This window comes from Lissotriton helveticus, chromosome 7, assembly GCF_964261635.1.
Source record: "Lissotriton helveticus chromosome 7, aLisHel1.1, whole genome shotgun sequence".
Lineage (NCBI taxonomy): Eukaryota > Metazoa > Chordata > Amphibia > Caudata > Salamandridae > Lissotriton > Lissotriton helveticus.
In genome coordinates this window covers 516,819,952-516,835,528 of record NC_136068.1, presented here as the reverse complement: position 1 = coordinate 516,835,528, position 15,577 = coordinate 516,819,952, and the positions used below count along the sequence as shown (strand labels likewise).

The 15,577-nt window shown below is 46.5% G+C and overlaps 1 protein-coding gene across 1 annotated transcript in view; it reads left to right on the top strand.

Moving 5' to 3' along the window:
- Positions 1–15,577, top strand: part of LOC144768692 (zinc-binding protein A33-like) — a 324,408-nt gene that overhangs the window by 140,992 nt on the left and 167,839 nt on the right. Inside the window, exons 4-5 of the mRNA XM_078652552.1 lie at positions 7,173–7,195; positions 7,286–7,413. Coding sequence (XP_078508678.1) covers positions 7,173–7,195; positions 7,286–7,413 — 151 coding nt within the window. The remainder of the gene's footprint in view (positions 1–7,172; positions 7,196–7,285; positions 7,414–15,577) is intronic.

Below are 15,577 nucleotides of genomic sequence, written 5' to 3'. Positions count from 1 at the left end.
AACTCATGAACGAGCGTGATACACCTCAGCTAAACATCATGATAAATAACAACACACATTAGAAGTGAAACTGCAAGTACAGAAGGACCAGCTTTGCTTGTTTAAAACTCAGAGGCAAAAGAAGAGGACATATGTACTTATGACATATGCTCTCCCACTTCAGGCAGATGAGTGTAATGTGTAAAGCGTCTTGTGGAGCAACCATGTCACATGAGCAGATCGTGGAGTCTGAGAATGGCAGCCGAAGCAAATACAAACAAGCAGCAATTGGCCAGGCCTGCCTGCGAGGCTCAAAGTGTTAGAAGGCAGGTCTTGGGCAGAGGCAGAGTACTGACTTAGGAATGACTGTGAGGCGCATTGGTGTGAAGCACATCAAAGGGCTTCTCCTCCCCTAATTAGGTGAGGAGAAGCAGTTTCGGGAAACTGAAAGTACGGCCGGCCTGTGGCCGGCCATGAATAATTAGGGGAGGAGAAGCCCTTTGATGTGCTGGGCTCTGAAAAGATCCATGCCTTCAGAGCAGGATAAGTTGCGGCCAGGCCTCATCGGAGAGCTGTTTGGCAGCAAAGGGCCATATCCCAGCACTCGTGCTGACGTTGCATACTTGGCGAGGCACAGATTTGCTGGCTCTGTTTTGGGTGGGAAAGGACCCAACCCGGCTGATGACACATCAAGCTGCAAGAGCCAGAAGATTCCAGCACACAAGAATGAAGTTGGCAAAAATCAATTATCAAAGGAAAAGAGTCTTTCAGTCTTTAAAGCGGTAAATCACACAAATGCGTGGAATAAGCCCAATTACGCACTCCGTAAAAAAAATGAAATAAAATAAAATAACACTCCCTTTTCTGAATGCAGCTCCGCTCATAAAGACAGCTAGTTCCGCCCTTCACGGGAAACATATTGTTTTCAGGCTTAAAGATCAATCCAGGAAAAGCACGTGAATTAAAGGTTTACAAGCTCCATGCTCGGTAAACAGTACTTACATCAGGAAGCGCACCCTGATGCAGATGAAGTGAGGGGCTCCCAGTGGGGGGGGGGGGGGGAGGGGGGGGTTGAGGCAGGGGCAGGGGCAGGGCAAAAACTAACGCCGGCTGATGACGCATCAAGCTGCAAGAGCCAGAAGATTCCAGCACACAAGAATGAAGTTGGCAAAAATCAATTATCAAAGGAAAAGAGTCTTTCAGTCTTTAAAGCGGTAAATCACACAAATGCGTGGAATAAGCCCAATTACGCACTCCGTAAAAAAAATGAAATAAAATAAAATAACACTCCCTTTTCTGAATGCAGCTCCGCTCAGAAAGACAGCTAGTTCCGCCCTTCACGGGAAACATATTGTTTTCAGGCTTAAAGAGCAATCCAGGAAAAGCACGTGAATTAAAGGTTTACAAGCTCCATGCTCGGTAAACAGTACTTACATCAGGAAGCGCACCCTGATGCAGATGAAGTGATGGGCTCCCAGTGGGGGGGGGGGGTTGAGGCGGGGGCAGGGGAAAAACTAACGGAAGGGCCGAAACACAGCACCATTTGCACTACTAAGTTACAGAGTGAAAAGACTTGGCAGACTGCTGCATCCTTTCAAACTGTCTTTGAAGGAGGAGGCAGGTTCTGTCCCATCATGCCACCCTTCACAAGCACAGGAATTCTCTGCACAGGTGAAAGTGCGAGTGAATTCTGTGGAAGAGCAATCTCAAGCTAAGACGGCTATTGTGGCAATGTTTAACTGAGAAGAACAGGTACGCTGTAAGAACAGCCTCGGCAGAGATATGGTTGAAAATATATTTTAAAGGCGAGGCCCTGCAAAGCATTATGGGGAGAGTTTGCAGCAAGCAGTGAATTTTATTGTAGCTTCTCTCCCGCTGTACCAAAGAGTCGCAGTGATATTTCCTTGGCTTTTTTTGAGAATGCAGCCTCCGTGTACCTAGGCAGTCAACGCTAGTTCTGTAATAGGAAGAACACCATGGCAGGCACACTCATTGCAATCTACGCCGACTTTTTAGAAATCTGCACAGGTGAAAGTGCGAGTGAATTCTGTGGAAGAGCAATCTCAAGCTAAGACGGCTATTGTGGCCGAGGTCACACGGCGGGCAGGGGAGGGGGCGGAGAGGGGAGAGCGGCATGTGGGTGTGAAGAAGCCGGGCCTTTGAAGTGAAGCTAAGCTTCACTTCAAAGGTGTCGGAGGAATGCGGGCGGCTGTGCACGCGCTTTTAAGCTCAATGCACATGCGCATTGAGCTTAAAAGTCACTGGCACTGCAAGGAATCGCCACGATTCCTTGCTTGCTAGTTAAAGGTTGTTTAAGCCGCAATAGGCTCGCAAGCTCGATGCGCATGCGCATCGACAGGCGAGACCTAAAAAGTATTGGTAGAATACATTTACTTTGATGTAATGATTTTTTTATAACTTAAAGTTACTTTATTTTTAAAGTTGATAATTTAAATGTTAACATATTATATATATATATATATATATACACATATATAGACATGAACTCGCATGACAAAAAATCTAGTTTTCAAGTTACACAATAATTTTAATTTCCAAAATTTTCAGAAAAATACAACACAATTAAAGATGTATATTCAGAATTCATTTAAAAATGTGTTAAGATATCATCTCTGTGTGCAGCATAGCTGCATCAGATATAAAAGCAGTATTAATATTGTTGAAATGGGGATAATATACAGTGAAATAATACATATGGAGCGCTTTCATGGGCACTGGGTGTGAGAAAGTGCCATATTTCTTGCATTGGTATGCCCCCACTTTTTTCTGAACTGATGATGTACTTTGACTGAGTGTGCCCTGGGTCCCTGCCAACCAGGTACCCAGGGCCTGTGCTCCTTCCCTAAAAACTGTGTTGAAACTAAAAACCCAATTGGCATCTCTGGCCACCTTTCAGCCCCAAGCAAATGGTACCCTAGGTACCCAGGGCATGGTGAACAGAGAAGACCCCTGAGGGCTGCAGCACTTATTGTGCCACCCTCAGGGGCCCTGTACCCTGGCACCCACACACTGCCTTTGCAGGCTGATTGCCTAAGTACAGAACTACACAAAGAGTCGACATGGCACCCATCCCTGGGTGCCATGCCCACAGAGCCCACTGTCCTGGCATACTTAAGTCACCCCTCTAGCGTGGTGCCCTATGCCAGAGGTGTGGGCACAGGTGCATGAGCCCTGTGCCCCTACAGTACCCAGGGCCATTCCTGTACACTGTACGTGCAGTGATGCCATTAAGAGTATATGGTGCTGTGAGGTTGTCATTACGAACTCCACAGCACCATAATGGCTACACTGAAGACTGACAAGTTTGGTACCAAACTTCTCAGCACATTAAATCCGCACTGATGCCAGTGTGGGATTTACTGTAAAATGCACCATAGGGTATTTTAGAGATGCCCCCTGAAACCATAACCTCCAATCCACGTCTGGGCTGAGTGGCTGCAGGTGCTGCCACACAGCAGACATGTTGCTGGACCCCTGGGTGGAGAGCCCCCCGGTCTCCTGGGCCTGCAACAATGCACATCCTGGGCGAGGTGCTAGGTCTCCTCCCCCAGGATGGGCAGGGGGATGCTTTAAAGGCATGCCGCCTCTGTGAGCTTCTCCAGACCATTTGCTGTACCCAGTAACTGGCCCCCACCAGTCCTGACCTCCACTCTGGCGGGAAGACTGGCGGGAAAAACTACGTCAGGAAGGGGGATGTGCCAGCCTGTGCCAGCCCCACCCCTCAGGTGGGGGAGACGAGGTGAAGCACGACCCTGGGCTCCGGCCATCTTGTAGATGGGGTGCCCTGCCCAATCACAGCTAGGCTCCTGCCCCCCTCCCACAGGAGAGGAGCAGACTAGGGGGTGTACCCACCCCAGGACAGGGACCTATTATTCCCTGTCCTTGCCCTACCTTTAATACCCCTAAATTCAGTATTTAGTGGCTCCCTGAACCTTCCTTCCTTAGATCCCGAAAGAAAAAAAGAAGAAAGAAGATCAAGAGGAAGAAGACCCGCCGTGCAGCTGCTAACAACAGGACAACAACAACTGACTTGGCCCCAGCCTTACCGGCCTGTCGATCCTGGAACCTGCTCTTGCCTAATTCCCGGCGACTCCTGCGGACAGCAACCTTTGGACACCCAGAGGACCTGCCTGCCTTGACCCTCCTAAAGACTGGGACTCCCATCAGCAGAGGCTCTGCTGCAACAACCCCCCTGGTGCCAGCCGAAAAGCTCCGGATCAGCCCACTCTGCACCCCCCGAGCCCAGGCCGTGCCCAACCGAACCAAGACCACGAGGACGTCCCCCCGGCGACTGGGACCCGAAGTCCATTATCCAAAGACCCTCCTCGATGAACCAGACGACGCCTGCAGCCTCAGAACCAGGGGCCACCCCAACCGCGACCAGCTGAGGGTAAGCTTTTCTGACACCCAAAGACACCCCTGTGCCCCGCACCCTACAGCCCCCTGTGCCTCCCTTGGGGGTACCTACCTGTGCTCCAAGAGCCCAACTTGCCTCTTGAAGTGCTGGTCGCCCCTGAGGAGTCTCCGTCCCCGAGCCTGCAGCCTTTGTTCCTTTTTGACCTTTTCCATTGGATAACATTGAGCGCCCGACAACTCAAAAGCACCCTGCACCCAGCCGCCCGAGGTCCGCTGGCTATGCCACCTTTGTCCTATCCTACTTCCCCCTTTGCCCTGAGCAAGTGACCAGGAGCCCAGCTCCCACAGCTGCGTGGGTTGCTAGCCAGCAGCCACCAACCGCAGGCCCCCTTTCCCTCATTGGATAACATTGGGCCTAACTACCTCTGCACCCGGCCGTCCTTGTGCCACCGAGGGTGAACTAACTATACTTACCAGCCCTGGGGACCCCTGAGTCTATGCCCAGAACCTTAACTTCACCAGGCAAGTTCTCACCTGGAAACCGGTAACTCACTTACCTGCTATTGGATAACATTGACTGGTTTTGACTCGAATTTTTTTTAAGTGCGACGTTTTGGAAACTGAAAATATTCATATAAAATCAGCCGAATTCCGAATTCTGAAGTACTCACCTGTGATCAGGGGAGAAGCCAGTACTGTACCTTGTAGCCCAGTTCTGAACTGCAAAAGTAATCCTTACCGGGTTTACTAGTAATCTGTATTTTCTCCATAGGAACCCATTGTCTGCTTTTCTATGAAATTTCTTGTGTCTACTTTTGAAAACTTGAAATATTCTTTAAAATTCATATGAAATACTGAAACGCAATTATCTACCTGTTTTAAGTTAAGACCCCAGTGCTGGCCCTAGGAGCCCATTACTGGATTACAAAAGTAAGGCGATTGTACTTTACCTGCAACCTGAATTTTCTCCCATTGGATAACATTGCCAGATTTTCATTGAAAAGTTTCGAAGTGTGAACTTTTAAAACAGCTTTATAATCATGAAAAATTACTACAGTGACTAAAACGTTTTTACTATTCTGGTTACAGCTTAGACCCCAGGACTGAATCTAGGATCTAGTCCTGGAACTACTAAAGTAATCTGTATGGTAATCAACTGTACTTATATGATGACAATCCATTGAGCTCGATGCTAAAGTGTGTCTAGAATTGTGTTGCCTTCAGCAACCCCTGTATCTATTGTGTTCACAAACTTTATTGCTTCCTTGCAAAGCAGTTACATGAGAGTACTCATATCGAGAAAAGTATATTTTTATGCCTGTTGGTTCTAAAAATAAAACAACTATCTTTTTATATAACAACAATTGGCCGGGAGTTCAGTCCTTGAGTGTGTGAAACCTTTTGCTGACTGAGTGTGTACAACAAATGCTTTGCACTGTCCTCTGGTACTGCCTTACTGCTCGACCAAGCTACCACTTTTGAGAGTAAGGTCAGTCCTGACTTTTACCTCTTGTATACCTCTGGGGTTTGTGGACTCTATACACACTGTACTTCATTCTAGTCCAGTATATATAGAGCCACTTTCTCATACTGGGGTTTAGTCCACAAATTGTAGAATTTCTTATTAAAAAAATTATTATGGATTTGCCACGTACTCTTTCATCTGATGTATAATTTGCAGATTTTAACAAAAAAAATAGCTTCTAGCTGAAACAGAGCAAACGTCACTAAAAAAAGGTGCAAAGTGGACACCTGCGCAGTGGTAGGACTTTTCGAAAGGTTAACTGGCCACTTTTCAGTTACTTAATGCTATATTTGGGTCCTAAAATGTTAGTAATGACGTTAAAACTTTTTCCAAATAGTGTGTGTGCAAAAATTACAAAATAATGAAGCAGTACTGTTAATAAAAGCCCTGCATTAAACTACAAATTTTACCGTTTCTTGCAACGAAATTTAGTCAGCCCTGCTGCATATCTTGGTCTTCCCTTGTTGCATGCATCCAGTGGATATCCATAATATGAACTCTCTATTGAGGTGTAAGAGGATATCATGATGTGATCAAAACCTATGTATGCCTGATATTGTCTGTGGTAAGCACGCATTAGTGGCGATGATAGTCTCTTTATGTTTCACTGTTCTTTAAAAACACATTTTGCCTTGGTGTCCAGTGAAGTTCTAGGCACAATCCTCAATGTTTGTTGAAATTCCTCTCTGAAGATCTGAGAAGCCAGGAAAATGTTGCTCTATTTCAGAAAAAAATGGAAACCCTACTATTATTGATTCACATGAACATCTAACGCCTTTTTACTCCCCTCAAACAAATACCTTGGAAACTTAAATTCTTTCTTGGTGTTTTTCTCATGTCCAGTGTATTTCCGAGACGATTGGCTTGGGTTTCTTGTTGATTGCAAGCCTCAATACCACACCTCAGGATAAGATTAGCATCAGGTTATTTATATATTATAAATATATAAATTAAGCTGCTAAAGTGTGTGCAGGTAACTGATGTTTTTCATTACAGCTAAAATAATAGCTACATTGAAATCAGGCATGCCCGGGGCAACTAGGAGCGGTGGGGGTGATTTCGACAGACAATGACAAGGGAAAATTAAACAAATAATTACTTTTCTGTCGTCATCGTCCGTTGAAATACCCCCACCCAGCCCCACCAATCTTGCCTGCACGAGCCATGGATAATTGAAATATGTTGGTTGATATAAATATATTTTGTTGTATTGACTCAGCTAAGGTCTAAATTCACCAGAATACAAAAATTCATGAAAAGTTATTTCTCTTTCTCTTTTCTCTCCAAACAGGATATAAAGTCCTTTGTGGAAAAGTGAGTAAGCTGTGGGTGCCCCACCCACCTGTGCATGCCCTTGAAGGGGAGGCCCGTTCTGCAGTAAGATGCCTTTTGTATCCTCCTCAGGTGTTGCCAGGGGCAGAGACAGCTCCCGGCAGTCAACGTGCTGGTGTCGCGGGAGCTTAACCTGGGCTACTGCAAGGACATGATACAGTACAGCGTATGGAAAGAGATGAGGGGTTTCATAAGCCCAGGTAATGTGAAAAGTTGGATCTTTGTGATTCTATGGTAGGCCTTACTTAGAGTTTGGCGGATGAGATACTCTGTCACAAGCTTGTCAGATGTCCAGTCCGCGTATTGCAAGTTCATTACAGTTTGTGGTACTTGAAATATGGTGGACAGGAATCCATTATGTCTTGACAGAGTATACCATCTGCCAAACTCTGAATAAAGTCTAAATTATGTATGCCAAACTGTTTTTTGGGATTCAACTCTGATGAAACGTATTGTGCTTACTGCCTCTTCTGGTCATTGTTTTTATGTTTTAATGGGATGACCCCCTCAGAGTACCCTTTCCTTCAGTTATACTTCACTCGTCGCTGTGCCAGAATGTATACTTAGCCTAATCTGCCGGTAACCAGTCCTTGCAGATCCATTCTATAATACTGCTTGCCTTTCCTATTCTGGCATGACTGTTTTGTCCTATTTCTACTTCTTCCTGAAACCAGCTCCAGTGTGTCCTGCCAGTGTCGTCATTGCCTCAGAGCGCTTTACCTGTTAACCTGCTCCAAGTAAAATGTGAGAAAATGTTGCACTTTCCAAGTACTTAAATAACTGTCAATGATACCGCCTGTTTGTGAAACATATGTTCACATGGCAAATATTTTTTCATAGCAATGATCTTCCATTCTACAATTCACTTCCTTTTATTTTTTCATCCAGTTCTTTCTAAGTAGTTTCTTAGTCAAAAGCTATAACTGTGAGACGATGTTATAAATACAAAGAGAATACATTTTATAATCTCCAGTCTCATGCGACGGGGATAGAGTCATATAAGCCTACACCTAGGTGTACATTTCCACCTAGAAACGGTGAATAGCAACATTTTGGAGAGTTACGCCTAAGTATATTACTAAATATACACATGAGAAAATATACACAGGTATATTGACATTTGTGAACCAGACCACATGTCTGTTGTAAAATAAATGTAATTCCCTCAAAAACAAAAGGTTATCATTTTTGTGAAAAATACTCTTATCTTTGTCCTGAAATACCAGCTGTTTATATTAGTAAATAGAGTTGATGCCCAAAGATCAGATGTGTTATTTTTATGAAGTGCTCATATGTACACCTGCCACACAGTAATAGATTATGCTTTGGTTCCCCATGTATTACTATTATATGGTAGAAGCCAGCTTTATATCAAGTTTGGGCACTAACATGCCATGGATGCTCACAACATGCCAGAAATTGCAACAATTATGCCAGCAAGAACTGCCACCAATATTTAAAGCCCAGCATTTAAGACAGGCTGTCGCCATCATGGCTTACATTACCACAACCTGCCAGTAACTGCTACCAATATGCGAGTGCCAACATTTTACCATTGGTGGCCACGTCAGTTGCAACATCCCTAACACACACATTTACATGGACAAGCGTATTCACACAGCCAAACTGAGGCAGGCGTACATACACACATAAAGCAGCAATCAAGTTTTTTTTGTTATTTACCCTGCAACAAGTCTATCCTTGGCACTCTTTCTCCCGTCGTAAATTTACACATGTAGATTTACTTGTGTAAATTTACCTTTGCGGAAAGGCCCCATAGTGCTCAATAAGCCACTTCTAACAACCAACGCCTGATACAAAGAAGAACTGTTGGCTTATTTCCCCTAAAGATTACAAAAATATCCAAATACCTCACACCAAGATCCTTTTCGAAGCAATTAAGTAGAAAACCCACCGAGGGCGTGGCCGAGCCAGCGCCTGACTCAGAAGCTCCGGGGCCATCGCCAACAAATTCACACATGCTCGTGCCCCAATGGTGTGGATCGGGCATCCGTGATGTTGTAGAGAGACCTTGTCCGTGGACGATAGTTCGCTCCAAGAACCGCTGCTGAAGGTGCCCGCAGTACGGAGATTTGAGCGGCTTCGCTCCCGAGCCTGACATGGCCCTCGGATGCCCAGAGTCAACAGGGGACTCGGGTGAGCCTGAGGGCAGAGCTCGGTGCACATCGAAGGGATGGGAAGTGCTGAACGAGCAGCGATCCCTTCAGCGTTTGAATCGACCGGAGTGAGAATCTGTCTGCCTTCACGCAGCTGACGCCGGTGCCCTCGCCTCACACACAGTGGAGGTAGAATCTATCTTGCTGGCGGCTGGAGCGGGATGCAGAAACTGGGCCCAATGACGGTAAGGGGAGAGGTGCAGGGCTTAAGCTGCACCGCGGCAGACCTCGCATTGCTCGCCCTGCTTTTAAACACAGTTATTCACTGCGCTGCCAGGGACACAAATGGCATATCTACGCAGTTAATCGTACCACATCCCGGACTAATGGAATGCTATAATTTAACATGCATATATACTGACTTCAACAGCTGGTAACCGCCTTGATAATCTTACGCCTAACTGCCTGGGATTGGGTAGTGGACTGTGCCACTTTATATAATTTGCCGCAAGTAGCTGCGGCCTACATATATACTTTGTGTTAAATTGGGACACTGTAGTGATTTGGGCCTGGGGCCTGGATTCGGGCGCTAGTTGCCATAGACAGCGTGCACTGTCGGTCTCAACCGGGGGATATTTCTGGACAGTAGCTTTCCCACCTCTTACGATCTACAGTGGGCCGCACTGACCCTAAACAGCTGCAGCTGAACTTTGATGGTGGGAAGACCCCCAGGCATGAGGAGACTGACGGCGACACTGACCCAGAGCAGAGTCAGCTGGAAGGAGCAGCTGCCATCTTGGCCGAACTCATAGCTGGATTCCAGTCCATAGACTCTCAATTGGACACTCTTGCCAGTCGACTTGATGATATAAATGGCTGATTAGAGGCTCAGGACACCCGGATTGAAAAAACAGAACAACGGATCTCAGATCTGGAGGATGCACAACCTTCCGTCCAGAAAAGATTAGATAGAACGGAAGGCCTACTCAAGCAAATCGCTATGAAAGCGGAGGATTTAGAGGCGCTCGTGCAGAAACAACCTGCGCATCGCTGGTATTGCAGAAACTACACACACAGGTCCCATGTCCAGATTAATTGAATCCGTCCTGGTGGAGATATTGGATAGGGAGTCCTTCTCTGCCATATTTGCTGTTGAACGGGTACACCAATAACTGGGCCCCTCACCCTCTCCTGGAGCATCCCCTAGGATAATCATTGCTAAACTTCTCAACTATAGTGACCGGGATGCTGCGCTCCGACTGTCCAGAGAGTGTGGTTCGCTCACTTACCAGGGCTTGAACATTTTGCTGTTTCCGAACTTTACTCTCTTAGTATAAGAAGCCCGCCGCAAATATGTTGACGTTAAGCGCTCACTCCAGAAGGTGAATGTCAGATATGCTATGTTGTACCCGGCCAGACTTCGTATTCAGATCGGAAACAAATCTCACATTTTGGACACTCAAGATGCAGCGGCCAAATTTTGGAAAAAGCAGCAGCTAGCGATGCAGTGGCTTAGAAAAGATGGAGGACTCAGTCCAGGCGCTTTATGCCTTTTGGAATTTGTCATGACGCCACATGTGTGGAACATTGCCTGGGATGGAAGAACGGCAGTGAACTCATTGACTCCTGTGTAATGGGATTGACAGCTGATTTGCACATTACACGCACGGGGCTGCTATTCTACCCCTCTATTTAGCGACATGAACCTAGGTTCAAGATACGAAACCGGGCTGAGAGGACATATTTCCAATATTGACTATCCGGAAATTAGATGGCTCCGTTGAGGCGTTGCTACCCCTCTCAGGATAACCTCCAGCTTTCCCCCGCCTCCCCCCCTTCTCTTTGTTTATTGTTTTTTGCTTCGGACTCACCGGGTGCCTAGTTTTTGTGTATCCGATGGGGGTGAGTGGTGAGATGGGGACGGGTTTTTTGTTGTAGCATGGCCACTATTAGTTTCTCAGCTAGTTTGGAGCACATTATCTAGTACAGTATGACAGTTCACAACTCAATATCCTCGGTTAGAAATAACTGGACCTTAAGTGGTTGAATGGTTTTAGATGATGTAAACACTTCTGGATTGCGCCTCATATGTATATCTTGGAATGTAACAGGGCTGGCATGCTCGAAAAATAGCAGACATGTTTTGGCATATCTAGCGAGACATTCCATTCAGATCGACTTCCTCCAGGAGACACACTACGTCCACTCCCTCCACATGGGTTTGCAGCAACATGGAGTCAGAATCGGTTCTTTTCCTGATACAGTAACTATTCACACGGTGTATGCATCTTGGTACTCCGCTCTCTCCCTTTCCAGAACATAGCAGTGGTGACGGACCCAGAAGGTAGATATGTCCTTGTGCAGGGAACACTGGGGGTGAGGGGGTGCTGGTGCTTCTAACTAACATATACGCTCCAAATATAGACACCTCTGACTTTTCCCCTACAATAGCTAAACACATTAACCGATTAAACGTGGATACCATATTAATGGGCAAGGACTTCAACCTCACATTAGATCCTACTACTGACACTACCGAATCTGGGCGCACTACAAAGCCACAAGCTACGAAGGGCCTTCTTGCTTTATTACAGGCAGCATTGCTGGCAGACCTCTGGTGCATTAACTATTCAGGCATTCGTTACTACTCCTTCTATTTGACCCCACACTGCACATGGTCCCAAATCGAACATTGGTATCTCACACCTAAGTTGCTCTTGGAAGTACGGAAAGTTGAATATCTACCCCGCACTATATCTGATCATTCCCCGGTACTTCTAGAGGTGGTTTTCCCTTCGGTCCCCAAGCAGCGTCCCTTATGGAGATTTCCTGCAAATGCTCTGCTTGATCTAGTATTCCGCAGTCAAGTGGGAGACGCTATTAAAGCATTCTTTGAGTTGAACGAAGGAACCGTAGAGTCTGCATCTCGAAACATGCTGGGGTGATGCGCTCCATACGGGGGGAAATTGGAAAAAATAGAGCAGAAACTAAAATATTTTGATGCTGCCATGCAGGACATCCCATCACTGGCAATGCTTCGTGAGCGTTCTAGTTTAATGGCTAAATTCACTGACGCTGCAGCCCGAGAAGTTAAATAGCTAAGAAAATATGCTATAGCCCGAGTGTACGGGGAGGGGGAGAGTCCCGGCAGGACACTCGCTCGCCTCCTCTGACCACAGTACCAATTGACATTTGTGACACCATTAGACACTGACACAGGCGACTCACTAACAAAAGGAGCTGACATCACCTCGGCTTTTCTTGATTACTATACTCAGTTGTACCAGATTCTATGCCCACCAGCTGGACAGGCCCTTAATGATTATTTGCAGGAGATAGCTATGGTGTGATTGGAGAGGGGCAGCGGGACTTTTTAGCTTCCCCGATAAATGTAGATGATATTAAACAGGCGATAAAAGATCTGGCTAGCAGCTGTGCCCCAGGTTCCGACGGCCTCTCGGGAGACTTTTTTTAAAGCCTATCAACACGAACTTGCTCCACGCCTCTTGGAGGTATATGATGAGGCATTACAAAGCGGATCACTTTCCCCAACAATGTGCGAAGCCATTCTCACGCTATTACTTAAACCAGACAAGTCGCCACTTAAATGTCAGCGCTACAGGCCACTATCACTACGTAATCACGATTATAAAATTCTCACCAAAATACTTGCCACTCGACTGGCACTGTTAGTCGATACCACATTATGCCCCTTTCAGGCCGGATTCATTCCAGGTAGATCCACGACATTAACCCCTTCCGTGCTGCTGCGATTCTACTCCTGAGCTGAAGATTTCAGCGCGGGTGCGGTCATGACGGCCCCCCGCCGTCATCAGCACACGAGCACTGTAGTGCATGACGGCTGGGGGCCATCATCAGCATGCAAGGGGTTAAACCTACATGCAATATTTTCAGTGATGAATAATAATAAAGGGGATTTATAAAGCGCCTGGTGACGCCATCTCGGCGTGTCCCCGCGCTACGGAGAGAGAAAGATACAGATAGCGGGCTAACCAAAAGGATTAGTTATTATACAGGTGGGTCTTAAGGAGTTTCCTGAACTGCATTTCAGATCCTTCTAGCCTTAAGCTGACCGGGAGTTTGTTCCAGTTGCTGGCTGCCAGCCGTCTGAAGGAGCGTCCACCCATTTTTGCTTTTTTGACATGGGGAATTTTTAGTAGCCCTACTCCGACTGAGCGTAATGCTCTAGTAGGTTCATAGATCTGAACCAAGTCAGAGAGATAGGACGGTGCTTTATGCCAAACAATCCTGTGGCATATTAGGAGTGCTTTATACAGCACTTTCTTTCTGACTGGAAGCCAGTGTAGTGACGCCAGGGCTGGACTGGATGCTGCTCTTTTGGGGAGTCTCAACACTAACCGAGCAGCAGTATTCTGGAGGACTTGCATTCGTCTTAGATTTTTTTCCGTAGTGCCTAAGAGCAGCACATTGCCGTAGTCCATGCGGGATGTCACTCGGGCTTGGGCCATGGTTCGTCGGGCCTCCAGAGGGAGTAAATCTAATGTGCGGTTGAGGGTTTTCAGTATCCCGAAACATTTTCCCATTAAGCGATTCACATGGCCCTCATAGGACAGTTTGGGATCAACCCATATTCCCAGATTCTTTGCCTCTTTGCTGGGCTTGGGCGTGGGGCCCAAGCATGTTGGCCACCAGTCCCCTGTCCAACTGGAGTTGTTACCACCAATCACCACGACCTCCGTTTTAGAGCCATTAAGCTTTAAACAGTGAGAGTTCATCCAACCTGCTAAGGCCTGCATACAGGCCTTGAAGTTGGATGCAGCTGTGTCGGGGGCTTGGGACAGAGAGATCAGCAGTTGGGTGTCGTCAGCGTAAGAAACTAACTCCACTCCAAACGCTAGTACCACTTCTGCCAAGGGGGCCATATAAAGATTGAACAGACTAGGGCTCAATGCTGAGCCCTGCGGCACCCCTTGTTCAAATGGGATGGCAGAGGATTTAAAGGAGCCCCTTTGGACCTGAAAGCTGCGGTCGGTAAGGAACACTTTAAGCCAGCTTAGTGCGGCCTCGGTGAACCCTGCTTTGTTTAGACACTGTAGCAAGATGGAGTGAGCTACAGTGTCAAACGCTGCACTGAGGTCAAGCATTATCAGTGCCATGGTATGTCCGGAGTCCGCCTTTTGCCGCAGGGTCTCCGTTGCTCTCAGTAGGGCCGTCTCAGTTGAGAAGCCCGGTCGGAAGCCTGACTGAGAGGGGTGTAGGAGGTTGTTTTTCTCCAAGTGAGCCATAAGTTGTATATTGGCCACTTTCTCAGCCACTTTGGCCAAGTAGGGCAGTAGTGAAATGGGTCTCAAGTTTTCAAGCACTTCCAAACTAACGTTTGGTTTATTTTTGATAGGGAGAACTATCGCTTTCTTCCAATCAGCAGGCAGAGTACCGGAGGCAAAAGAGAGTTGTAGTACATGCCTGATATAGGGTTCTAGCACCGTGATACTTTCCCCCAACACCCGAGGAGGTGCAGGATCTCTCGGAGAACCTGATTTAATACTCTGACAGATGTTGGTGAGTATCTCTGTAGGGGGTACCACAAAGGTTCTGAGACAGTCCTCTACCCTGCTTGCTCCTATATTTTCCTCAAAGTCTCGCCCACAGATTATATCGCCTGAGAAGGTGGCGTAGATGTCTTGGACTTTTCCAGCGAAATAAGTCGCTATTCTGTTGCATTCCTCGACTGAATCTTTTTCTGAAATGTTACTATTAGCTACTACAGAGATTTCTTTAAAATTTTTAAATAATTCTCGCGAGGAGTTATCTGCCTCCTCAATACGAGTTTTATAATGTACAGCCTTAGTTCTTCGAAGTGTGATTTTATATTTTCTCTGTGCCTCCTTGTAAGTATTCTTAATTTGGGGGCAGAAATCAACCCGCCATTTGCGCTCTAAGTTTTTGCATTCTGATTTAGCTATCTGCAACTCAGGCGTGAATCAAATGGAACCTACTTTGTCGGCGGCAGTGGTGATGCTGGATGTCGAAAAGGCCTTTGGTTTCTTACAGTGGTCCTTTCTATATGCTATAATGCAAAAATTGGGAATCCCCATTGTTTTTTTAAATCTAGTTCGCCTGCTGTGCTCTAACCCGTACAGTACTCTAACCCGGTCATTATCATAGGTGATGATTTGAAGTATGGATCTGTGCAATATGGGGAGCGCACACCCCCGGTGAATAGGACTCTCTTTGTTGCTGAGAGTTCGGATAAGACTACAGGTAT